The sequence below is a fragment of the Nyctereutes procyonoides genome, unplaced genomic scaffold, assembly GCF_905146905.1.
Source record: "Nyctereutes procyonoides isolate TBG_1078 unplaced genomic scaffold, NYPRO_anot_genome, whole genome shotgun sequence".
NCBI lineage: Eukaryota > Metazoa > Chordata > Mammalia > Carnivora > Canidae > Nyctereutes > Nyctereutes procyonoides.
In genome coordinates, this window is record NW_026575126.1 from 47,958,304 (window position 1) to 47,985,861 (window position 27,558).

The 27,558-nt window shown below is 44.9% G+C and overlaps 1 protein-coding gene across 1 annotated transcript in view; it reads left to right on the forward strand.

Annotated features, from left to right (window-relative positions):
• Positions 1-25,152, forward strand: part of SHISA9 (shisa family member 9) — a 276,978-nt gene extending 251,826 nt beyond the window's left edge. Inside the window, exons 3-4 of the mRNA XM_055339365.1 lie at positions 190-345; positions 24,380-25,152. Of these exons, the coding sequence (XP_055195340.1) occupies positions 190-345; positions 24,380-24,759 (536 nt within the window). The 3' untranslated portion in view covers positions 24,760-25,152. The remainder of the gene's footprint in view (positions 1-189; positions 346-24,379) is intronic.
• Positions 25,153-27,558: the final 2,406 nt, after the last annotated feature.

The window sequence follows — 27,558 nt, forward strand, 5'->3', positions numbered from 1 at the left end:
CCTTGACTATTACTGAAGTTAATCATCTTTATTTATAAATTTGCTGTTTACCCATCTGTCCTCAGCTGCTTTCCAGTGAGGGTCATGGAGTTGGTTGTTCTGACATGAGTTTGGGACCAGGCAGTGGTGGGTGTGGGTAGAAGGTCCTGCTCCATCTGTGATCATGTCCCTCTGTCTCCTCACGTGCAGACACGACCCAGATGAACAACGCGGTGCCCACCTCCCCCTTGCTCCAGCAGATGGGCCATCCACATTCGTACCCCAGCCTGGGCCAGATCTCCAACCCCTATGAGCAGCAGCCACCGGGCAAAGAGCTCAACAAGTATGCCTCCTTGAAGGCAGTCGGTGAGTACTCTTCTGTTTCTTTTCTCTTCTACTTTTCTGTACTTTTTTTTCTCATTCCCTCTGTTTCTTCTAGTCCTCTCTTTTTTTCTTCCTACTTCTCTTTTTCTTCTTCTTTCATAAAATCTGTGTCTGTCTCTTTCTCCATTTGTCTCTCTTCTCTCTCTTTCTCTATCTCTCTATATCCCTCTGTCTCTGTCTCTCTCACACATATTTTTGGTCTCTCTACCTGGGGCCCAGGTTACTGTGAAGCAGAGCCACTCAGCTGCTTCCTCTCTGCCTGGATCAAGTCCTACCTTGTCATGTGGGGCTGGGAGGGTGGGCGAGGGACACATGTGGGGGCCGTTTCCCAGGGAGGAGGGCCTGGAGACTCATTTGGTCCCATTGACAGCCCAGCCCCTTCATTGTCCACCATCTACCCTCATGAATCCTCAGGGAATCTGGACACAGAATTCAGGACACCTGGTCTCCGAATGCCTTGCCCGGTAATGGGTAACACCCATCACCCCCATAAGTCACCCCATCTCTGAGAAGTCGGTAAGTGAATGCTCCTATTTCAGGCAGCTTCTGCTCTTCAAGATGGGACATGCATCCTGGAGCTGGTGCTAAGTTCTAATCAAAGTGCCAGATATTGCATCAGACCTTTTATACATCCCGCCTCATTTTCTCACAGTGATCCAAAGCAGAAGGCCCAAATATTATCCTGGTTTTCAGATTAGGAGATTGAGACTTGAGGAATCTGTGGGTCTTTATCACTCCAGAGCCTATCCTCTTGCCACTAGCCTCCCTCAGTCCTGCTCCTGTGTCAGTCCCTTTCCCCAGCTCACACATAAGGGAGTGTGACAACAACCCTGATAATGACCCAGGCTCCTGAACAAATAGTTCATGCAAGAGTTCTATAGGGTGGAAGCAGCAAAGTCAAACTTCAGGCAGATGGAAGACTCACAGGCCACATGCTTGCTTGTATTATCATATGCTTGTCTTCGTTTCTTCCCTCATCAGAGATGAGATGGAGGACACTTAGTGATGGATTCCAGTGTTAAATATCCTAATGCCATTAAAAATTGACACCAGAAACCAAAGCCCAGACACTATCATGTGTCTGTGATGCCTGTGGTGACCCTGGTCTCCCAATAGCAAAGGCACACAACAAGTACCTTGGTGCTCGGCAGAGGGCCAGGTGCATACTAGGAACTCAATAAGTGTTTGGACCACAAGTATCTTTGGGAACTCATTTTCCCCCTCTCCTAGGACTTCTAGATGGAGTCACTCAAAGACAGGCAAACCAAATTTCTAATACCAAGGGCACAGGCTGTGCAGACTGACACAGGCTTTTCTAAATCCCAAGGCCTGCAGGACTTATATACCAGTTCCCACGTTTCATGTTGAAATTCTACACCCAACTCAGCCCTCATATACACCCCATGACACAGATTCCCTCTATTCCATATTGCGTGTTTGCACAGCATATGCATCCTAAGCGTGTTCAAACAGACTCAAATATTAGTAGGAAGAGCTGAGAGCTGTTGCCTAGGAGAGAAAAAGTTGGGGCATCTGCGCTGATGTAGCTGCAAAGCCTTCATACACTATTTGGTGGCCCACCACCCCCCTCCCCTTTCCGAGCCTTGCATTTGGGTGATAAATGGCATCTGCTGGTTCTATTTGATTCTTCTTTTGGCATTAAAAAAAATCAGCCCAGACACCTTTTTCCTTTTGAACTCGTTACATTACCTTAAACAACTCATTTCTTCAGCTTAGGTGCAGTGTCTTGTCCTCCCTCAAAACCCAGTAGCTATTTGAGTAAATAATGGGTGGATATTCCCACAATGCTCCTTGATTTTTTCCAGGATTTATACAGGGATCCTGTGCATAGCAAATGTCTGCAGGGCATTGAGAATTAAATTTGCGGTATGAAAATGTATCTTACCCTCCTTCAGTAACACTTTCTTCCACAAAGGGAGAACTTCTGAAATGTTTGCTGAATGAATGAATGAATGAGCTTGTCTTTGGCATGAATCAAAGAACAGCTTAGTCATAAGGAAGCACCCCTAATCTTCTAGAAAACTATGAAGAGTTTTATTTAGAGTACCCTCCTCAATCCTGGATATGGTTGATGTGCCCCTCTTTTTTCTCTGTCCTTCTTCTAGGACTGTTGTGGGAGTTCAGACCTTATATGAGTCACTGATGGTCCTGTGACTCTCTAGTGAATGGAGGCCCAGTGAGGAACCTACTAGGGACTGGCTGACCCAATGGCTTATCCAGGTGTCCAGCATCTGCCTGCACAAATGAAAGGCAAATCCCATAATAAATGTTCTTTGAAAGGTTCTTTATTAAGGCAGAATTCACACCATGATGTGTATGTGGATGATGAAATGCATTTCATTAATGAAATCATTACCATCCAGGAGAGAAGTTGTTTAAAAAATTGTTTGCTCTTGAAAGCTCTGCAGCCTCTGATAACCAGACTCGCTTTCCAAAAATTTCTAGTAAATAAGGAGAGCCTTGGACGGCCTTTAGGGTTAACTGCCAGGTTCAAAAATATCCCTGGAAAATAAATTTCTCTTGGCGGCTTTAATATCCAGAACATTGGGTAGTTTGAGCCAGTCACTGAAACTCTCTGACCTCAACCTCTTCAAGTGAAAAATGAGGAATGAAAAGTGAGGAAATTTTAAAATAGAAAATGAAACAATTCCACTCATTCTAGTTATTAGAATACCTGTGGACCATTAAATATGTCCTGTCCATTCACTGCCAACCCGGGAAGAAAAAGATGGTGACTTGGTTCGTTTTGTTTCGTTTTGTTTTATATATTTTAGTTGCTTATTGAAATCACACTCATTCATGTTTAAAGAGAGCTCTTTTCTCTCTACAGTTCAGGAATACAGCATGTGATTGCAGATGGTTTCTGTTCCTAAGGGGTTCACTGCCCAGTTATCAGTAAAAGATTAGCACACACTAGGGAAATGCCAGAAGCTAAATCTCATCAGACTCCATACAAGGAGGTGAGATGAGGTTGAATTATCATTTGTTCAATTCATTCATTCATTCATTTATCATTCATTCTTTAGACATTTAATCTGATGTCCCTTGATTATATGTCCCATTGAGTCATGAACCAAGTCTGTCCCATTCATCAGTGCATCCCCAGAACCTAGTACCATGTGGGGGGACTTAATGAGTGCTCCCAACATATGTTTATAAAATCAGAGAATAATAGAGTGTGATGGGCACCACATCAAGACGGGAGCTGGGAGAAATGACCAGCAAGATGGTGGAACATAGCATGGCTTCCGAGTTTAAGACCTCATTCAGACTTTAGCAAGTAACATCCTAGATAATAAAAATACACAGCTAATGGTTTGTTGGGAATATTGAATGATATAGTGCACAGAATGTGCTTAGCCTGACACACAGTCAACCCTCAGGAAATACTGCCACATAATAAAGTCTCCAGACCAGAGTTATTTGTCGGGCATATTTTCCCTTGAATCTCCAACGTAGACTGGTACCTTGGTTAGCATGCAATTGCTCAGCTGTCATTTTGAGGGAGGAAGGGTTTAATGCCAGTTTGATGGGAAAGACATACAAGGAAGCTAACTCACACTGAGGATCTGATAAAACAAACAAGCAAGGAAATAAAGAGCAAATGACTTTTCTGAGCTGTCCTAAGAACCTGCAGTCAGCCAGACCTCTACACTGGCCCATCTATAGCCTGAACAATGAAAATCCATGCCCGGACATATGGCTACTACAGTCTATCACAAAAAGATTCCATTTCATCCGACTGACTCTTCTTCCTAAGTCCTAAGTCTCCTTCCTTCCTAAGGATTTAAACATTTTAGACATATCTTCCACTAAGATTGAAGACAGGAAGTGTGTCTTGTGATAGATTGAGTCGAAATGTAACCTGAAAACTTAATTAAGCACACGAGTTCCCTGGCTTGAGCCACCAGGGTAGCTGTGTGATGGGTAGTTATGATGTGAGAACCCATTTTATGGTTCCTCATAGGTCAATGTTCACAAGACAAAGGTGTTTCGGAAGGTATCCTGAAGGCTTACCTGATGGCTCAGAGAGGGGTGGCTCCTGCTTCCAGAGTTGGGAAAAGACCACACTTTCATGTAATTTCTGATGGACCTTGCAAACAGAAAGTCACTCACATGTTGGCATTTGTCTCCTAATGGCTTCATGTCCAATTTTTTCTCTAGGCATCTAAGAGTTAAACTCCTGACCATATGCCCTTTAGATTCTTTGGTGCAGCCCTGGCTACTCAATGAGAGAAAGAGGGCATACCAGCATTATTGATAAAATGCTGTGGTACCTTCGTTTTTGCATTAAAATTTTAATAAAGTAATTTTTTCTGTTACTGTTTGACAGACAAGGGATGATTTTGCCAGAACCATGTTACATTTTCCAATAGCACTGTTTAAAACCACAGCAACAACACACTTCACCAAGGCAGGAATTCTCTCTTCCATCTTGCTGTAGGAATCCTGTGTGAAAACCCTAAGTGATGTATTAGGGCCTTAACTATGGATTGACTTCTACTAGTTTAATTTTTTTTAAAGCTATGGCAGGAGGAAGGTTAACATCACCGAACTCCCAAAACACTATACCGCTGATGGAGGGCTTGATCCCATTCTTGCAGATGGTGACACTAAGGCTCAGTGTAGTTAAGCAATTTTCCCAGGGTCATATTTTTTCGTAAATGGCAGAGCCAAGAGTCATGTTCAGGATTGCCTGATTCAGAATCCTGTGTTCTTTCCATGAAAAGATTCTATCTTCCAGAGAACAATTTCTAGCATCAGAAGGTTATAACCAGACCAAAAAAAAACAAAAAAAAAAAAAAAAAAAAAAAACAAAAAAGCTTTTGGGAGTACCATTTCCTCCTTTTTTGGAGGGAAGACTTACTAACATATTGATTGTATTTTCTTTGTTCAACGTTGAAAGTTTTCCCAGGGTGCTGAGTATAATTGAGGTGCAATAGACTTAAGGCATACTATAGATAAGGTATAGCTTACATTTAGTGAAATATGCAGATCCTAATTTTATAATAGTGTGATTGTTGAAATATACATACTCTAGGACAACTGACATCCCAGTAAGGATAAGAAATATTTCATCACCCAGAAAGTTCCTTCATGTCCCTTTCCTCTCAGTGCCTTGGATCCATCCCCTTTTACTAAGTGTTTAATTTTTTTGTCCAACAAATATTTATCTAATGCCCACTAGTGGCACAAAACATGTAGTGGGAACTTAAGTATATATTTGGAAGCCTGTGTGCCATCTGATTAAGTGTCTTTATTTTCAGTGGATTTATGAAAGACAACTTGTTACCCCTTGCCAGAGCTAAACCCCGTCTTAGGTAGTGGGGACAGGGGTGGCGAGGGCATGGTTCCTGACTTCACGGGATGAATTTGACTTGGGGGTAAGATGGCCTCTTTGGGATCAGTGACTCAGCGACTTGATCAGGCTTGTGTCCACCCGCACAGGAAGATTTGAGGCCACATCACTATTTCCAGATGTCAGTGACCCTGGCTCAGAAGGAGAAGAAACATCCAGTCCATCCCGGGCGGGTCTCACTTAATTTTAACTTTGTCACTCTCCTGTCCCGTCATTTCCACTCTGTGGTGAGTGATGAGGGTGTTGGAGTTCATATCCGCAGGGGGAATGTGGCAATTTGAGCATCCTCTGGCATGCCTGGGAGGCCAACCGGAAATGTTTAAATGAGGCCGGATCTGTGCTCTGTAATCATTCACATCACACAGAATGTTCCCTGTGACTCCTCTCAGCTGGCGGCCTCATCTGTCTCTGGAAGTTGCATAAAAGGCTGAGGTCTTGGGCTGTCCAGGTAGAGTCCTAAGAAAGGAAAGGGGAGCTAGTGGCGCACACTGATTGGCCAGGCCTCCAGCCAGTGGGCAGAGGCTGCTGCGTGGACATGTGGGTAGATTTGCCCCACTTTGAGTAAAACCCTTACGGAGAAGGCATATCAAAGGCAGGGTTAGTGTGTAGACATTGCCCTTCTTACCATCCTTGACTTTGTGAAAGGGACCACCCGGGGGGATCTGCTAATAATGTGCGATCCCCCTCGGGCTCATTCAGCACACCTGGAATGAAATTCAACTTGGAGAAACTGATTTATAAACAAAATTCCAAGCATTACAGGATTCTCAAATAACAAGCTTGATCCCTTTAACATTTAGGGGCATTTCTTTCCCTTAAGAAAAGTAACTCCCTGGAGAAACTTCAATTCATTCATTCATTCAACTGTATTTTTCAAACACAGACCATGTGTGAAGGCAGCCTCTCTACACCTCAGGGACCTGCCACCCAGCATGTAAAGTTGCAGTCCTCAGAGCTGACCCCAACCTTGGATTTGGAGTTAATAATGCCTGCCCCCCCCAAAAAAAAAAAACACACGCACACACTTTTTAGGAGAGGAATTACACTAAAACGGGATCAAAATGCATCTCTGATCAACAGTGTTGTCATTAGCCAGAGTGACCTCATGCAACTCAAATGTTCCTTTCTTTCTTAGAGGGTTGAAATTCAGAGCCAGATTCACTGCCTAAGAAATCTGTCTCCCTAATGCAACTGAAAACATCTAGGCCTTTTTCAGGGGACTTCTTCTGACCCCCTGTGGGGTGTTATCCTGATACCGCTTCATGGCTTTGCAGAAGGAGGCGTGCGCAGGATCACATTTGCACGTTTGGCCTCTCGCCCATCCCCCGGGGCCCCTGAGGCCTGCCAGCCTCATGGAGGCTGCAGCTGGGGCTGCCAGCGGCGGCACCTGGGGGTGAGGGCACCGCGGACGTGGGAAGCCAGCCAGCAGATCAGCATCTCTCGATTGTTATTTTTTTAGGAAGTTCTGATGGTGACTGGGCAGTGGCGACACTTAAGTCACCAAAAGGTACTGTACGGCTTTTTCTAGCTCTTTCGTCCGGGGTGTTGTCAGATTTGACACTGACCAGTGAAGACACAAAGAGTCCTGATGTCTGTGTGTGACCCGGTATCACACGTATGTCTCCGTTGGGTGGCCCTGCAAGTCCGTCGAAGTTCCAGCGTGTAGATGTTTGTGTGTGTGTGTGTGCGTGCGTGCGTGCATGTGTGGTGGTGTATCTGTGCTCGGGGCTATTGTTGAAGAACGTGCTACCCCTCATGTCTCAATATTCACTGCCTGAAGGAAAATGTCACTTTCAGACACCTTCCCAGGTAAGACATCCGGGAAATGTTGGTTTTTCTCAGCAGCACAAGCAAAACAGCAAAACACAAGGTGAATGAATGCAGGGGAGAAAACACAACTTCTGAGGGAGAGGGAAACAGAATCAGTTTATTGGCTCAGGGTCTGGGGAGTGATTAGCCTTTTTGCTATTTTTGGCTTTCCGGAGGCCATATGGTGAACATTGAAAGCCAAGGAGTCAGGTCAGATGGAGTCTAGGAGTTCACCAGCTGGGTGAACTGGACTTCACTCCCTACCATGTGCAAACAGAGTGCTGGCCTTTGGTATCATGGTGTCAGTAACTTCTCCGATGCCCAAGCCGTGTAGACCACATCCACATTCCTCCCCTTCAGAAATGAGGACTCAGCGGGTATCTGAGCAGGGGCATCTCGCTAACATCTACAACTGCTAAGTGCTGGGGTTGCAGTTTAGACACACACCCATCTGACTCAAGGCCTAGGTTATTTCCCAGTGGGGTGTGGTGATGGGAGCAGCTCTTTCCAGAACAGGTGGGAAACTTGGTTCTCTTCTGCCTTCACCCCATTTGCTCTGTTGGATTTGGTGGTGGGGAGGATTCTCAAAAGTTGGTTTCCAAGGTGGAGACAGGATTGGGGGTGAGTGGCCTGGAGATGGGGCCACCCACTGGGAGGCTCTGCGGTCACCTACATGGGCAGTGACCTGAGCTGCGGTGGGTGGAGGATGGAGAGAAGGACAAGTAAGAAGGCTATGGGAGGTGGTGAGTGAGTGCCTCTGAGCAGGCAGGAGGGTACAGTGGTCCTTCAGTGGTTCTCACATTTCAGCCACTTGGGCAGCATCAGCACCCCCTGGAGGTTTGTTAAAACCCATATTCCTGGGCCCCATCCCAGAGCTTCTGATTCCCTAGGTGTTTGGTGGGGCCTGAGGAATTGCATTGCTGACAAGTTCCATGGCGGTGCTGCTGGTTTGGGGACCACACTTGGAAGACCACTGCATTAGAGAAATCCTGCTGGGAAGCTGATACCATCTAATTAGATCTCTAGGGATCGTTCTGGAGGCTGAGGTTTCTGAAGAGGGGAGTCTGACCAGGTGTCAGAGGCTCAGAAACAACCTCAGCTCTGAGAGGAGCATGGGGGGGGTGGGGGATCTACTCCCGTATCCAGAGAGAGAGCTGTAGATCCACGTGTCTGCTGAGGATCCCTTGACTAACCAGTTGCCTTGAGAGAGGCAGATTTTTGGGTCTTGCATTAGATAATAACTGTTCACATGTCAACATCCATTTTTAGAAACGCAAACAATTTGGAACATGACAGACCTACTAATTTGAGGCATAAACTTTTTTTTGTCTCCTCTGTGAAAAACAAAGCCATTATGATTCCCGTGACAGCATTTGGAGGCAGTCAGCACCCCTGTCCTTATATCAGCTTGTTGTTGTCTGATGCATTTAGAAAATATTTCGGGACCGGTCAAAAGCAAGGGCTTGGAAGCTGTTTTTCTACCCAAACCGGGCTAATTTCACCTGTCCTGTTAAATGAATCTTTATTTATCCTGCCTTGTCTGGAGATGAGAGTAGGGATCTCAGGAATGGCCAGGCCCAGGTTCCTCTGGGGTCACTGATCTTTCTCCAGTGTTCTCTACTCAACCTCCAGCCCCAGAGTCTGCATGAAGCATAATAACAAGGTCGGGGAGTTTGGACAGCACCTGCCTCCCACATCCTGACGCCTCCTCAAAAGGGAGACACATGCAGGCTGCGATGCACTTAGCCGCAGACACACCTGGGTTCCAACCATGGTCTCCTCGTTCAGCATCCTTGTGATCCTCGGCAAGTCAGCACAGCCCTCTGAGTCCCTGTTTTCTGATCTACAAAATGGGGATAATAGTCCCCTACCACCTAGGTTGGCTGTGAAGATAACATGCACAACACATGTCACAGTGCCTGGCATATGGAAAGTCATAGCCACATGAAGACTATTACTGGTATCATTATGACTGTTACCAGGTGAGCAAATGAAAGGCTCTGGAAAATCTTGTGCCAACACAACCCGTCAGACTCTAACGTATCATTTCCCAAACACTTTTGATGTCTGATCTCGTTTCTCTTCAGGAAAACCAGTTAACATCTTAACATTCAGGGGCACAAATGTTGTTAGGAACCCGCTCTGGGAGCATAGGGCAGGAGTGGAGGAGGAGACAGAGGGGTGGGTGCCACCTGGGGAGGTTGGGAAAGGAGGGAGTAGCTGCCAAGGAGAAAAGGCAAGGTCCCCGAAGATGCAAGTTCCCTTTTCCATCCGCATTGACTATACCTCCCTTGGGAGGTGTACCATATGTGCCAGGGTGAGAAATGGCGAACATCACACCCCTTTGCTCTATTCAGGTTTCTCTGAGGTTTCCCATGCATGCTGCCCCCTAGTGGTCACTGCTTTGCTCCACTCCTGCCTGGTCCTGGGAACTCCACACAAAATTGTTGAAACACCTCCCACCCCAAGGAAGACACCATTACCTTGGTAGCCTCTCCAATCGGTATGAAGCCATGTCTTTTGGGATCTGGTAATTTTGCAAAATGAATCTTTGAATCTGACTGTTGCTTGCTTAGTCCAGTGCTACCCTAGGGCACTGAACGTGGGGGAAGCCACCAGCATAGGACTGTGGTATAATCACTCTGGCTCGGATCAGAAGCAGACCACGTGCTCTTGCACAAGCCACTCATAGGCTCCCAACACCCATTTCTGGTATTTCCAGAGCAGCGGCCGTGAAAATCCACATTCCATAGTGTTTGGGGGAGTAACTTTAGGAGACAATAGAAATAAAATGCTTTAATGATGACGGTGAAGAAAATATGCCTCCTCAAGCCTTCTGCTCTTATGGATGAGGGAACGAAGTCCCCTGAGATAAATGAGGTTGCCCAAAGTCACACAGGAAAATTATATCAGACCTGGGGCCAAGGCCCAGTCTTCAAAGAATGGCTTAAAGACTGGACTGAGAGTCACTGGACATGCTTGTTACAAATGAAAATCCTGGGCTCACATAGTGCAAAGAAACTGGGACCACTGGACATGGGGCCTCGGCATCTTCTAATTTTTTGTTTTTTAACTGCACTTTCTGGATAATTCTTTATACACTAAAGTTTGAACTTACCATTTCCAAGACCCAATCTCTAGACACAATTTATCCTAGAACACCAATTTCACTTGCCAGGATTCTTCCAAACATGAGTATTTTTTGCTGTTTGCTGAAATAAAACTGTTTTCTTAGTTGAGGGTTTGAGCTGGATCCATAGCTGGAAACTAGGAACATTGGAGGTGACAATCTTGGATTTGGTGTCCTGCCCTGACACTTATCAGCTGTGGCAGAGAAATTTGGCAGCCAAATTACCCAGTATCTCCGGGCCTTAATTCCCATTGTCACACAGAAGAGATGATTTTGCCTTGTCACCTATATTTAAGATGGCTTAAATGAGACAATGTCAGGGAAATGAGTAAGAGTGTCTAGTACATAGTAGGTACTCAGTAAATTCTAGCTCTTTCTTTTTTCTAAGAAAATTGATGTCCCATAGTAATAAGTGTTCATCTAAGAGATGGTACAGAAGGCACAAAGCAGGAGAAAATGTCTAGTTTGGGTGGCAGTCTTGTTGGAGTGCACACATCTTGAATAAAGACCCACCTAAAGGCAACCTTAAAACATTACTGCATGAAATTCAGGCTTTTTCAATGTTCTGATTTGGGTTATTGGTTTGCTGGTGAGCAAGAGGGCACAGAGCAGGTGGAGAATAGGGAGGGGATTTTTTTTTTTTTTAATAAAAATCAAATCCCACCAGCTCCTGAGTTTGGCCTCTTTTGAAAAGCACACAGTAAGCACTGGAGTTTTGATGAACTTCTTTGCAAACCCATAGGGTGTGGAGGAGATTCTCTGCTTGGCAGAAAATGCCATTCTGTAAGATTCAGTACATATTTTGCTAGTTTGAAAATATGCACCAGCACTCCCTGTGATGTGAAGCCAGTTAGGTCTTTTTTTTTTTTTAATCTGCATTTCACACTTTCCCAGCACGTTGCATGGTGTCTACAGCACATAGTGGACACTCAATGTGCATTTTATCAATAAATGATTGAATGAAGTTGGGCATAACATTTGAAGGGAATCCTGTAGTCTTTTCTGAAGAGGCACTGTGAAGTAGAAAAATCAACCAGATGGAAATCAGGAGACCTGTGTTCTAGATCCAGTGCTCCTTGTTAGCAATTCGCAGTCCTTGAGACCACAGCTTGAGTTGTCTCTCCTATAGAATGGAAGGTTGGGGATCATTGATTTCTTTGGCTCTTTGCTTTGCTCTGATTGGCTTGCCTTGTCATGCACCCTCCTCTGAACAAATTGTTGTGGAGAGGGCAATGGAATGGGTTGGTTGTAGTCCCTGGGGAATAGCTGGGGAAAGAGTGGAAGCATGTGTCAGCCAAACCACGTGGGTTAAGAGTAGGAGACAGGTAGATTCCCCATCTGAAAATATGGGGCTCTTCCTGGAAGTAGGGTGAGTAAATGATTGGTGTTTGTATTGGTAGTCTTGCCACAAAAATGCTGTGTAACAAGTGGCCCCAAACTTGTGATTTAACTTTATTTAGCAGCATTTACTGAGACCAGGTGTCTATGTGCCAGTGACTTGTGCTGATGTCAGAGGTTCTCCTAGTCTCACTTGAGTTGACTCTTGTCTCTGGGAGCTTGCTGAATGTTGGCTGATCAACGCTGGTTCTAGCTAGAATGACTCAGGTGACTTGGCTCTGCTCCAGGTGTCTTTCATCCTTGGAGAGGGTAGCCCAGACATCCCACGATGATGGCATAGGTACAAAAGAGGAACCCCAAACCAGCAAGCACTTTTTCATGCTTCTGTAATGTCATGTCTGTTCACATTCATTAGTCACATGGATGAACTCAGAATCCACTGGTGGGGAAAAAAGATCTACCTCTTTTGGAGTGAGTTTCAAAGTTGCATACAAAAAGCATGGATACAGGGAAGGGTGAAGAATTGAGGTCATTCGTGTATGAATCTAACATAGGATCCAAAATCTTAAGAATTATTTGCTTTGAGATAATAATCTGCTTTGTTTATTCTTTGCTATGACAAATTGGAAGGAAGAACATGGGATTAAGGAGAGTCATCCTTTATTTGCTACATTAAAAAAAAAGAACAAACACCAGTTTTATAAAATTTCACCAGAGGAGAAGTCGATTGGAAGACAAACTATACAAGGAATTTCGGAAAACAATGATCTCCATCTATGGAGCAGCAATGCAGGATGCATGGCAGGGCAGTGAATGAATGCACCACTTCCATCCAGAGCTCTTCTATGTAGGGGGCACTGTGGTCAGCCATGGCTGGAGCACAAGTCTTGTCTATATTTGTTCCACAGCCTCTCAGAAAGAGGTGACTGCAGAGCAGCACTGCCTAAGGGAAGAGACAAAGGACCTGCAGGTTTAGAGGCCTGTCAGCAACAAGACATTTGCAGAGGGTTCCCTGGACTCATAACCAAGGAGTCGTGGTGCAGCCTGGACAGCTTTAGTACAAAGCCCAAGCCAGGCACTATTTCAGAATCCTCCCCAGCAAAGATAGTGGGAGCCCTCAGGGTTAAGACAAAGAAGATCCAGGCTTCTGGACTCCCCTTGACAATTTTCTTTCTTCGAGATAAAGGACTTCAGAAGGAAGATGTGAAGCCCAGCAGAGAGAGCTGGGAGCCCCGAGCTTCGTTAAGACCTGGTTCAAATGTGACTTTCCCTACTGATGTCTCTTCAGCAAGGCCCAGAACCAGGTGAAACAGGGCTAATTCACCATAAAGGCAAATCTTCCCAACTCCTCCCTGGCTCTCTCCTGTCTAAGAAGCTAGGCTTTTTTCTTGCCTTTCTTGTTTCTGCCTGCTGAGACAGTTTCAGGAGCCTGCACAGCTTTATAGAATGTATTTTAAAAGAAGAGAGAAATACCTGGGTATTTTTTTTTAAACATGAACTGTCCCGTTTCACTCTTTAACTTAGTTTGTGAAGGAGGGGGAAAAAAGTGCAGACCCAGACATATTTCTGTATAAGTAAAAAGCAAATATTGTCCGACTGAACAAAGGCCCCACAAATACAGCAGCTTGAGAGAAACAAGTATATCTTTCTGTTACAGTACCCAGGGGAGTGGTACATGTTGGTGGGACAGCTCTACTCTAAAGTGTCACTTGGGGACCCAGGCTCCTCAAACACTATTTCTCTACCACCATCTACAGGATTGTCCTCATCTGCATTGTTATGGTTAGTTGTTGTCAAGCCAATGGAAAGGGAGAAGAGGGGACATCCAGGGCAAGCGATTTACTTTTAAGTAAGTCAGGTGAAGTGAAAATTGGATGTATCATTTTTGCTCACATACCATTGGCAAAAGATGAGCGACATGGCCAAATGTAGCCCCCAAGAGGGCTGAGGAAATCTAGTTTGGAGCAGAGTGGCCACATGCCCAAGAGAAAAAGGCAGAGAAAGGCTTGGGACCCAAGTGGCCATGTGCTACATTTTCTCAGGTGAGAGTCCACACTTAAGGAACACTACCATACACCATGCATAATGGTTTGTGCTTTTACCTGCCTTGTCTCCTTTACTTTTGCACAGCACCCTGCAAAGTCAGTCTATCCTCATGCAATTTTCTTTTGCTTTCTAACAATGACAGCAATAGCAGCTACCATCTGTTGAATACCAACTATGAGGCAAGGACATTGGTACTATACGTGATTCTCTTCAGTACCCTCAACCCCCTGCCACCCAACCATTGTCTTTTGATTTTCAATTTTATTGGTAGAACTCTGAGAGTTCAGGTAACTTGCTCAAGGTCTCCAGTCTATAAGTGGAAGAGCTGGGATCTGAACTCAGATCCATCTTTCAGAGCTTAGGCTCTTACCACCATATTGTGAAGAAGAATTTATGGTCACAATAATCAGGTGGTTGTTCTTTCAGACATCATTATATGTTGTATGAACCTGATGCATGGCAGCCTTCAAGTTCTAACCTCACTAATCTTCTTTTCTTTCTCTCATTAATCCTTCTAATTCCTGGAACCTACTGCTGAAGTCTTGCCTTTTGAGACTCGAGGCTCTGCTATGGCTGCTGAGAGCCAGTGTAGGATTCAAACCCAACACTTTGGTTCTTTGTCGTTGCTGAAAGTGACTGCTGTTCTCTGGGTGGTGGAGATGGGATAGTAGAAGCACAAGGAAAATAAATATTAGTTAATATTTCACACTATCCCACTACGTTGTCAGGGAGGAAATCATTGTGATGAGCCCAGGCAAGCACCTCTGCTTTGTGGGGCCAACTACATGAACTAGTATGTGTCAAGAACCTGACCTGAAGTCTTCACTCAGTTCTATGAGAAGTGAATGGCTCTTTATCCAGCTCAACTCCAGGACGGGTGGCCTCCTTTCGGTCAGTGACTGGCCAGCACTCCAGCTAACATCATTGCCCTTCAGAGATGCCAAGATCTGTGCTCCTGGTAATGCAGTAGCCAACCTTAACACTGGAAGAGTCACAACCTGACAGGGAACATCTCAGGTCACCCCCAGCTCCCTCCTCCTCACCTTAAGAAAGAAAAAGATTAACCTAGTTTGCTTTAGGAGGGAATTTGAGGCTTTGTTAAGCTTCTGGTTGAGAGATCCTGATGTTTCCTCTTGAGAATCTGATACTTGCCATGTGCACCCCAATCCCTAATGTTTTGAGAGGAGGAAACAAGAAAAGTGATTTCTCTGTATAATTCTCACTCTGCTCTCTATTTTCTGTAGTTTGGGGGGATATTTTCCTGCAGATAAAACCTTTTGAAGGAAACAAGACAGTTCTATAAGTCAGGCTAGTGGTTATAGAAATGGTGAGGGTTGTAGCCATAAGTTCATAAATTTCAGGACACCCAGAATTGAGCTGGGTATCCTGGGTTCAAATCCCAGCACCATCACTTGAACAAGTTGCGAAAGTTCTGTAGTCTCAGTTTCCCCATTTATAAAATGAGGCTGAGAATGGCACCTACCTTTGTAGGATATTGAGAGTCTTAAAAGGATTAACAGGGGTGCCCGGGTGGTTCAGTCAGTTAGACATCCAACTCTTGGTTTCAGGTCAGGTCATGATCTCAGGGTCCTGATATCAAGCCCTACATGAGGCTCCCTGCTCAATGGGGAGGCTGCTTGTGATTTTTTCTCTCCCTCTCCCTCTGATCCTCCCCACCACTCTCTCTCTCTCTCTCTCTCTCTCTCACACACACACACACTTTCTCTCATAAATAAAATATTTTTTAAAAAAAAAAGGTTAACAAATTCCCTAGTCAAGTATCAAGAACAGACTATGTGCTTAATAACTAATATGAGCTTTTACTCAGTTTACCACTGGGGATCTGAGAGCGAGACCACAGTTCTACTATATGCATGTAGTCTCTAACCAGTCCCTGCCTCCTTCACCTAACTGCATCCTGCCTCCCTGAGCTCACTGCTACAGAACAGTCATGCCCCTGCAAGGCTATAACCAGAGACATGGAGCTGGGCAGCAACCAGGTTTTCCTGCCCCAGAAATAAAGGAATTTAACCCATGCTTTAGTCCTGTGATTCCTATAAAACACAGGGCACAGATCACTCAGACTTCTGTATTAGTATGTATTAATGTTCCCCAGAAAAATTGAACTGTGTATACACACACACTCTTATCCTATTATTTATATATATATTCACATATGAATAATAGGATATATATATATATATAAAATGGGTGTGATTGAAGCAATTCCCCATAATAAACCACCTTTCATATATATATATATGTGTGTATATATGAATATGACAAATATTTGTATATATGAATAACAGGATATGTACATATATGAAAGGACATTTATTATGGGGAATTCGTTCATATGATTATGGAGGCTGAGAAGTTGCATGATCTATTTCTATTGTCTGAGAGCTAGAAACCCAGTGGTGTGATCTCAGTCCAAGTCGAAAACTTGAGAACCAGCAGAACCAAGGGGGTAAATCCCAGTTGAGGAGCAGAGGGCCAATGTCCCACCCAGGATAGGGCAGCAGACAGGAAGGGCATGGAGCCTCCCTTCTTCTGATTTTTGTAGTATTTTAGTCCATCAACAAGTTAGATAATTTCCACCTATATGAGGGAGAGCAATCTACTAAGCATACCAATTCAAATGCAAACCTTCCTAGGCACACCCAGAAATAATATTTAATCTGGACACCTGGTAGACCCAGTCTGGTTGACACGTAAAATTCACAGACCAGATGGCCAAAACATGAAACATTCTGCCTGTTTCTAATATTTTAGAGAATTATTCAGAATCTGAAATATTTTCAGTGCTTTCCTGCCTTCACCAAATGCATTATTGTACCCCTACTGTATGCCAGGCGCTGGGCTAGGTATTGGGGATACAGTAGTGAGCAGAGCTGATATGGCCTCTCCCCTAATCAGAATTTATATTCTAGTCAAAGGAGGCCGATAATATCCAAGTAACTAAAAAGATAATTTCATGAAATTATACAAGCTAAAAATATAGTAAAATAGGGGAAAAGTGATGAGAGCAATTGGGGGTGGGGAGGGCTCTCTTTTGACTGACTCATCAAGAGGGATTTTCTGAGGAAGTGACCTTTGATCAGAGAACCAAATTATAAGAAGAATCCAGATGTGCAACCAAAAAGAAGAGCATTTTGGCAGAGAAAACCGCAAGGATGTGATTCAATGGCCCTGACGTGGTGAAAAGGTTGGTGTGTTCAGGAGCAGAAAGGAATCCTGTGTATACTGGTTTGAAGAGTATCCCTCCAAATCTCTACCCACTCAGAACCTCAAAATGTGATCCTGCTGGGAAATAGGGTCTTTGCAGACGTAATAAGGTGAGCTCATTCTGGATTAAAGTGGGTCCTAATGCAATGACCAGTATCCTTATCAGAAGAAGGAAATTTGAACAGATAGACCCACACAAAGAGGATGGCCAGATGGAGTAAGAGGCTGAGATTGGAATGAGGCAAAAGGCAAGGAATGCCAAGGATTGCTGCAACCACCAGAAGCTAGGAGAGGCAAGGAAGGGTCTTCCCCTAGGGCCTGCAGAGGGAGCATGGCCCTGATGACACTTTGATTTCAGACTTCTGGAATCTGTGAAAGAATAAATTTCTGTTGTTTTAAGCCACCCAGTTTGTGGTAATTTGTTATGGCAACCCTGGGAAACTAATACACTCTGTGACGTGTTCACAACAAGTGGAAGAGATGAAGCTAGAAAACAGCCAGAGATCAGGTCATGTAGACCTTGGGGCCACTGCAAATAATTTGGGTTTTATTCATAAGTGCAATAGGAATATGTATTACTTGATTTCAACATATTCTTGGACCAAAGACAGGGACAAATGAGGAATGATAAAAGCTTAGGTTGGCTGGGGCATTGCTTACCCGGTTAAATTCATCACACAAGACCCAAGAATATCACCAAGTGAGAATGAGCTGTAGGAACCCCTCCTTAAGATATCTTTGGCCCAAGGAAAGAAGGTAGGTGGGAGGCCACCTGCTGAGACCCTCAGATGTGCAGCTTGTTTTGAAAACGGGTTATTACCTTGACTCGCTCTCTTTCCACGGAAGTGAGGCTCCATCCCACCCTGCACCTGGACAAGTGTCTGCTGCTAATTAGGGGAGAGACAGATGGAGGAAGGTAGAGTTTAATTTTACAGCCTTGGTTCCTTCAAGGCAATTAGGCTCATTGGAAGGAAAGCACCTTTTTCATTCTTTCTTCCTCTTTTTAAATGAAGAAAAATCAAACCAGAGAGGCCCAATGTTGTTGAAAGGCTCACACATCTGTTTCCTGGTTGGCTTGTCAGCCATCTGCCCACAAGGTATTGGGGCTGATTAGGTTAATGCATTTATTAATGGGGCTTACAAGGCTGCTCAATGAATCTGTTGTTTCTTTCACGAGAAGTGTTTTGATATAGTGACAGGGACTACACTGCACAAAGCCAAGAGAGGCCAGGTAGGCATTTCTTCCTCCTCCTCTGGATCTAAGTCGGAAGAGACCAAAAACATGGGGAAGAGAGCATCACAAACATTGCCTTTCCTGGTTATGGGAATGGTCCATCCACCACCATCTATATTCCTGTTATTAAAACAATCTTGAAAATCACTCTTTAAGGAACAGTTTCATGTCCCGGCAACAAATCTGTGCCTGCTCTGTACTTCTCTAAAACACCTCTAAGTCCAGTGGAGGGAAGATGGTCAGACAAATAAGTGACTGTGAATGATATAGTCTTGCCTACTAGATGTCAGATGGCCTGGAGACCCCTTGCTTCCTTCATTTTACCACACAGATGTCCTTTTGTTTCTTGAAGATATCACACTCCTTCCTGCCTGCAAATGCTGTTTAGTGTCAGTTATATACTGCTGCATAACAAACTTCCCCAAAGTGCAGTGCAGTGGCTTAATACAGCCACCATTTATTGTACTCATGATTGTGGGTCAGCTGGCAATTCTTCTGGTTTGGGCTAGATTAGCTGTTCTCAGTCAAGTTTACTCGGTATCTGGAGTCAGCTGGCAGGTCAGTTGATGGCTGTGTGATCTAGTTTGTCCTCACTCAGTATCTGGCAATTAGCAGGTGGTTGGTTGTGGTGAGCACAGGAAACTGGCCTGAAGCTTTCTCATCCTCCAGGAGGCTAACCTGGGCTTCCTTTCTCACACGGAAGCAGGAATCCAAGAGCCTGATAGTTGAAGCTTTAGAACTTGTAAAGGCCCAGGTTCAGGACTTACATGACATAATTTCTGCTACAGTCTACTGGTAAAAGCCAGTCACAAGGCCCGGCCATATTCAAAGGGTAGAGAAAGACGTTCAACCTCTTGATGGAAGGCAATGTGATGTACAATGGCCATTTTGCTATATACTACATGTTCTCTCACCTGGAATCCCACTACACATCCTCAAAGGTGCCTTCTCTAATCATCCTGAAAAGATCAAGTCCCCTTCTTAGGCCACTTCATAGGGCAGACGAGGCAAACACAGGTGGTAGGTACAGGGAAGTGAAAGCGGAAGGAAGAAAGGAAAGGATTGTTGGCTTGGATGAATGCCTCCTTTGGGCTTAGCAAGTTGCCTGGCACAGGGTGAGTGCTCAATAAATGTCTGTTGGATTTAATCCAGTTCTTTCAGAAGACAGACAAAATATATGTACTGAATAGTTACTACATTCCAGAATTGTGTTACATACCTTATATATCTCATGTAATGTATTGCTCACAACAAACCTGAAAGTAGCTTATATAATCCCCATTTCACACTGAAGGAAATAAAGCTGTCAGAGGTTAAGTGACATTCCTGAGATCTCATAACCTCCAGTCCGTCTGATTACAGGGCCCCCAGAGTTTTCTGTCCACCCTTCTCTTGCTCCAAGTACCAAACACTTTCTACGATCCGGGGGTCCCCAGAGTCAGGCTCACTAAGAGACTAAATCAGGGTTGATTGTGGAGGAGGTTGTAGATTCTCCCTGTGGGACCTCATGATTCCCTGAATGGAGCCTTCTCCCCATCCCTGCACTGATTGGCAAGATTTTAATGCCTCTGTGATTTCTTTCCTTTAGAACTTTTTGAGGAAGCATCACCTATCCCAGCTGTTGGAATACCTACTTCATAATCAATTGTCTCAGTTTGTCAGATACAGGAAACCTTGACTACATTCCTTTCTCTGAGCAGATCTTAGACTAGTCCACTGTCTGGAAAGAGGCACATGGGAATGAATGATTCTAGATCACAACTGGAGACATAATGAGGATGAGTGAGACTTTTATAAGAGACTCCCAGAAGGAACAGGGGAGGGGAGCTTCCACTCCTATGATTGCCCTAATATTCTATGCATATTCATAATATTTTGCTTTTACATCCACTTCACTGGATACTTATTGAGTAATATCTGCCAGAAGTAGGCTGGACATTGTGCACACAGTGATGGGCAGGAATCTGACCTGGCCTTGCCCTGTTACAACTGCAGTGGGAGAGAGAGAGAGACAGGAATACACGCAGTGCATTAACGAGTGCAAAATGGCATGTACAATGAGTGCCATGGAGAAGAACCTATCATGGTGGTATGTGACCTTGTTCAAGGTTCTAGAAGGGAAGATGGTGGGAGGTGGCAGGAGAGAACAGGAATGAGATTGGAGGTCACTTACCTTTAGTTCTCTAGGAAAAGCTATGTGCCCTGACTGTGCTAGACACCAGGACTTTGCTTGTGGTCTCAACTCTGGCTGTACATTAGAATCATTTGGGTGGAGGGGCGCTTCAAAAAAATCTGTGCCTGGGCCTGACCGGCAGAGATTCTAATTGAATTATTCAGGGGAGAGACCCAGGAATATGAATGCTTTAGAAGCTCCCCCATGTGATTCCCAAGTACTGCCAGGATTGAGAGCCCCACAGATGGAAAGATAAGGTCCCTGCCTTCAAAGCTGCAACATCTTGTTGTCAGACCAGCTCAGAGATCTTATTATAAATATTCATAAGCCTACCATATTTATACTTTTAATTTTTTGTTTAGTTTATTTAAAAAAAGTTACTTTTAATTTTTTTTAAAGATTTTTATTTACTTGAGAGAGAGAGAGAACATAGAGGGAGAGGGAGAAGCAGACTCCACTAAGCAGAGAGCCGGATGTGAGGCTCAATCCCAGGACCCTGAGATCATGGCCTGAGCCAAAGGCAGACACAACCGACTAAACCACCCAGGCATCCCCTGTATATATACTTTTATGTTATTTGTAGGATTCTTTGGTCACTATCTGTCTCCACTTAGTAGATGTCCACCCCATGAGGGCAAAGACCCTGTCCATTTCTGATTCTTCACTGCCTAGTACTGCCCCTGACTCTCTGATGAATGAATGAGCAAATTACCTGAGGAGGATGTTGGTAGATGAGGGGCATGGTAGGTTTTGCATTTCAGAAATATGCCTCTGGCTGCAGTGTGGAGACTGGACTGGGTCGAGGCATGAGGCTCAAGGCAGGGAGGCCAGTTTGGTGGCTGAAGTGGAGCGATGTTCAAGGTTGGGGGTGGAGTGGAATAGGTTAGAGCAGCGTTTGTAGGCATAGCTGGACAGGCTTAGCAGTTGTGCTGGAGGAGGAAGATGCTACCTTGTTTCTGGCTTCAGGGGTGTTTGCATCCAGGAGTTAAGGAAGGACCTGAAGAAGAAGGTATATTTGTATTTATTGTTAATGGTTTCAGACTTGGCTACCTGGAGTAGGAAATACCAATGAATCTGTCCTGGAGGTAACTGGATTCATGTCCTCCCCCACTACCCCAAGTCCAAAGGGGAATATCAGAGCGTCCTTCTGTTGAGACTTTGTGGCATTGGAAACCTAGAACTTTCTTCTGGAAAGCAGAAAGATGGGGATCTTACATTGACTTGAATTTAACTCATACCCCTTTAAGCAATGCATGATATTTTCAGAATGTGTGCTCTTCGCATCTTTAGTAGCAGATTCCTTTTGACATTCTGTATCTTCAGACAGCTCTAAGATTTATGGCAAAGGGGACTTTCTCTTGAAAGATCACAGTAGCCAGGACAATATACATTAACAGGGACAGAAACCCAACTTAAATGGTATGAAGCCTGGAAGGTTAATGTGTGGCTTACTGGGGTGTTGTGTTGAGGAGTCTGAGCAGAGGCTGCACTTGCCTGGACAGAGCACTATGATCAATGAGTGACGTCTGCCATGGACCCTGAGGGGGCAAGTGGGCCATATTTTTGTGCCCTTGGTCCTGAAACTGAAGCTTTCCCTCTATGGCCTTTGAAAAGCACCAAATAATGTCTACTGGACTTAGGTTCTACCCTGGCTCAGCCACTAGCTGGGGGTAACTTTTGTTAATCATTTCATCTTCCTGAGCTTGACAATTTCCTAATCAATCAAGCAGGAGTAAAAATCCCCATCCTTCCTACTTCCTAGGGTTGTTGAAAGGATCAAATGGGAAAAGAAACATGGAAAAATGATGGCATCCATGAATGTACATATACACAAATTCACCTATGTAACAATGTGGGATATTGGAAGGCTGTGGGATGATGGAAGCATAAATGGGAAAACAGCAAATATTTCTCATCTCCAAAGAGATGTAATTTTAAAGTTTACTGCTAAGAAATAAATTTTATTTATCTTATTTTAAATAATCTCTTCACCCAATGTAGGATGCAAATTCATGACCCCAAGATCAAGAGTCACATGCTCTACTAACTGAGCCAGTCAGATGTCCCACTAAGAAATAAATTTTAAAAGTGTAGAGGATCTTATAATAAAAGAAGTATAAGAACATAAAAGATCTAATAAACTTATCAAATAAATACACAGGGAAAGAAAGATGAGGGAAGGAAGGAAGAAGGGGGGAGGGAGGGAGAGAGAGAAGAGGAAGGAAGAAGAAAGGAAGGAGGGAGCCAGGATCATAATGAAAGAAAGCAAGGAAGAAAAAGAGAAAGAAATCACAGTGCTGGAGACAGTGTGGTGAAATGGCACAGAGATTGGTGTGACTCTTTTGGAGGAGTTGGCAATATGTATCAAGAACCTTGATAATGTTTACATACTTTTGCCAAGTAATTAACTTCAGGTCATTCATTTCCGGGCTGGCTAATAAAGATTTTAGGCTCTATGGGCCTTGCAGTCTCAGGCATGTGTACTCGGATCCACCACTGCAGAGCAAAAGCAGCCAAAGACAGTAGGTAAGCAAGTGGGTATGGCCATGTTCTAGTAAAACTTTATTTACAAAAATAGGCAGCATCCGGATTTGGTCCAGGGGCTGTAATTTGCAGTCGTCTGATGTAGATGAAGAAACTACTTTTACAATGATCCTAAATACAAAAAGAGCTTGAGTCTTGAAGATTCTCATTTCAGCTTTATTTATGTCAGCAACATATTGGCAAATGACTCTTCATCAATGGGAGGAGTGATTAATTTTAATAGTTCCACCCAATGAAATATTATGTAGGCATTAAAATGTTGTTTATTAGTGATTTATAACAGCATGGAGAAATGCATGATAGAATGTTATTTGGAAATTAAACAGTGATTTATAATGATAATTACAATGGCAGGGGCTAATACCTGAATACTTTGCACACATGATATCATTTAACCCTTTAAACAACCACATGAAATATAATATATATATATATTTATTGTAACTACTCTCCTAATGTAGAAACTAATGGTAATAAAAACTAAGAAGTTTCTTACCTTTTCATTAAGTAGCCAAAGTTACACCTCTAGCAGGTGGAAGAGTTGGGGTTTGAACACAGGTCTACTTAACTGCTTAAAGCAACCAAACACACTAATAGAAATCCCAAATTGAACCCCATTTATGGAGAAAACCAGAAGAAAATACAGCCACACATTGATATCGGCGATCTTGAATGGTGGGTGACAGATATGAATATTCCTCAAGATGTTAAAATGAGAATGCATGATTTTAATGATGAAGAAACAACCCTGGAACTTTGTAAGAACGCCAAGGAGGTACAGTGCTCGGTGCACTATGGTGGAGAAGTGTTTATTGGCGGTGGGGGCGGGGAGGGTGCGGATCTAGAGTGTCCACTGGGGATGCCCTAACCTTCTTGGTCTTGCTCTTGCTTGTGAAAAGAACTCGACCCTCTTTCCTTCTGTTCTCCTTCCTTCTGTCTGTTCCAGATGGAGTTTCTAGTGTGTGTCTCGTTTGGACTGTTGGCCCACTTAACGCTGTGGTCAGGTTGACTTGCCAATCCCTAACTCTCTCTCTCTCTCTCTCTCTCTCTCTCTCTCTCTCTCTCTCTCTCTCTCTCCACACACCCTCTCCCTCTCTGTGCCCTGTCCTCCCCATCTCCATCCACCTTGGACAGCCGACAAGGTAAATGATGACTTCTCCTCCAAGCGACGGCACCTGGCCGAGCTGGCCGCCAAGGGGAACCTACCTCTGCACCCAGTGAGAGTGGATGATGAGCCGCGGGCCTTCAGCCCTGAGCATGGCCCTGCCAAGCAGAATGGACAGAAGTCCCGCACCAACAAGATGCCCCCACATCCCCTGGCCTACAACTCCACCGCCAACTTCAAGGGCTGGGACCCCAACGAGCATTCCCTCCGGCGGCAGGCTTATGGTAACAAGGGCAAGCTTGGCACAGCTGAGTCGGGCTCCAGCGACCCCTTGGGGACTCGCACCCAGCACTACCCACCCCCACAGCCATACTTCATCACTAACAGCAAAACAGAAGTGACTGTCTGAGCTTTCACTACAGGGAGCATCCTGGAGACCATACTCAACTGAGAGAGGCAAAAAAATACCCCTGGCCCACACCCTCCCTGTCCCTCCCACCCCCGACATGCTCCCCCACTCCCTGACTCCCCGTTCCAACCGACGATAAACCTACTGGTGACGCAGAATCACGCTTTTCTTGGGTCATGCCGAACACGTGTCAGCGGGCAGCTGAGCAAGACGGAAGCAGGGACATTCAGCAATACAGCGAAGGAGAAACTGAGGCACGGCTCTTTCGACTTCAGGCCCCAGGTGGCCAACTCACACGCCCACACCGTGGGGCTAATTTTTCTTTTCCTCCTGACTTACAACTGAACTCCATGATGAAAAATTAAAAGTAGCACAACTTAGAGAAATTGTCCATTTGAGCACATACACCATTTACCATGCGCTGTTTCCGGTGAAAGAGCCAGGTTGGGGTGGGGGGAGCATGAGGGTGGACACAAGAGAAGAGCGTACTTGAGAAGAGGAGTTGTCTGGGAAGGATGCTGTGTGCATAAGTGTCTTCTAATCTCAAGAAATAGTGATATGGACACACAATTTTGCCAAGCGTGAGACAGTAACTGGACCCCTACTATTCTATTTGTAGTACTTTTCATATCGTCAATGTTGGAAGCAAACACACACACACACACACACACTCAAACTCACAAAAAGTCAATAGACCCTGAACCCACTGGCAGTGATGAGAAAGAAAGAGCATTTTAGAGAAGTCCTGTAAAGACCATGACCATGGACATGGCAAGGATAGTAGGCTTCTGCAGCGGGCAGAGGGTCCAGAGAGTATTAAATAACTTTAAAAAAGAAGAAGAAGAAGAAGAAGAAGAGAAACAAAGACAAGCCCACTACAAAACAGACAAAAACAAAAATCATTTTTGCCCAGAATTCTTGGGACTTAGGAAACAATGACATCAGAACAAAAACATACTCCACAGCTGGAAAGTCGACAAGAGGTGAGAAGGGGACACCCCGCATTTCCCGCCTTGCCTCCAAGACAAGAAACAGACGCAGAAACCAGTCCTCTCTTACCCATCTCTCCCCGACTCCCCTCAGCCCGTTGCCGCCGCCGCTGCCAAATTTCAACTGCTTTGGACTGAAAATGTCATAAGCGTGGGTGGTGCCTTCAATGTGTTACTGTTTAATGACAGTCTTGTTTCCCAAGTGCAACCTGTGTTCTCCAAGCCCCCCACCCCCCGCCCCGCGTCCTGTTTCCTGCAGTAATAGAAGATGTTCCTCTCCCCCTTTGTCAGTGAGCCCAGCCATCCCACACCCTGAGGGGGCTGCTACGATGTCGGGGGTACCTAAAGATGAAGACCTCCCCGCCCCCCACCCTCCCACCCCCAGTCCTACGGTTATCTGCCCCCCCTGCCCCCGCCAAACCTCCCAAGCATTTTGGGATCTTGTAATTTTCATGGTCCTCCCAGCCACCTACCTCCCCAGATACATCCATCCAAGAATTCATCTCCCAACCAGAATCCCCCCTGAGGTGGTTGTTCAGATCGGTCCTCCCAGCCAATGGCCCTTGGGCATCCCGACCAAGGTGGCTTCCCGGCTACTTCTGTTTGTTTTGTGGAAGCCCAAAAGGGAGAGTGCCGGGAGAGAAGAAACTTTTGATCATAGGGGACAAGTTCTCATCCAGTTCCCTAACGACCTTAGCCAATGAACAGGAACCTCTGAGAGCCCCAGAGCTCTTCTGGTGTCAGAAGCTATACGTAGTGGTCCAAGAAGATCCAGAGCATTCCTGGGGATGCCCCCGTGTGGCGTGCTGCCTCACCTGTCTCTCTCCTCCGACATCACGGAAGCAAGGGAAATCAGGGGTTAGGTTCTTCTTTTCATTCCATCTGGGGGCACATTGACAATGCATGTTATCTCCTCGGGCCGTAGTCTCCCATCCAAAACACGGAGAAAGCCTTTCAATCTTTCTGAATAGCAAAACCTCTGCCCATTTTTTAAAAATGTAATCGTGCACAGGTGCCACTCTGGAAGGTCCTCACTGAGAAGGTGGCTCTGCGCTGGACAAAGCAGAACTGGTGGTCGGGGTGGGGGTGGGGGCGGATACAATGCCCACTTTCTCAGCCTCTTTGCTGGGATCCCAGTGCTCCCCAGAGTGGGGTAAACACCACCCAGCTCAGTCAGGGTTTCCATGATATTAGCTTTCCGTGTACCTGCTTTTGGCATCTCTGTGTATTGCCACCAAAATATTTGTATCTAAATTGATTCCCTCTTAATACTTTGAACTCTTAAAAGGAAAACTTCCTTTCCTCATGCCAAACAGAAAGGCAGTATCAATCACCCTAAATAAAAAGTAAGCATAAAAACAAGGACCAAGGCAACAGAGCGGCAATCGTTAAGCTCTAGCTGGATACTGTTGCCTGTGGAAGGATGTTAACCCAGAGCCAGGCCTTTGCTGGCTCATCGCACGCTCTCTCTGTCTCTCTCTCTCTTTGTCTCTCTTCCCTTCCATCTTTCCTCCCTCTCCCTTTTTTCTTTATTAAGAAGATTAGCAGATTTGTTAAAGAGCTGTTAAAGATATACCAGCACCCAGTGGAGACTTTGCACTCCAAGGGACTCCATCGGACGGATTGAATGGAAAGGAACCCATTCCCTCTGTGACTCGGTGTTAACCAGTGCTAGATCCACGTGCTACTACAAATCGTTTTGCATTTGCCAGTGATGCACAGCGCGTATTTCAGGAAATACTGGGTCTGCTTATCTGTGAGGTTCCCTCCAGCTCCAAAGTCCTGTGAGTCTAGTTTCCCCTTTGGCTCA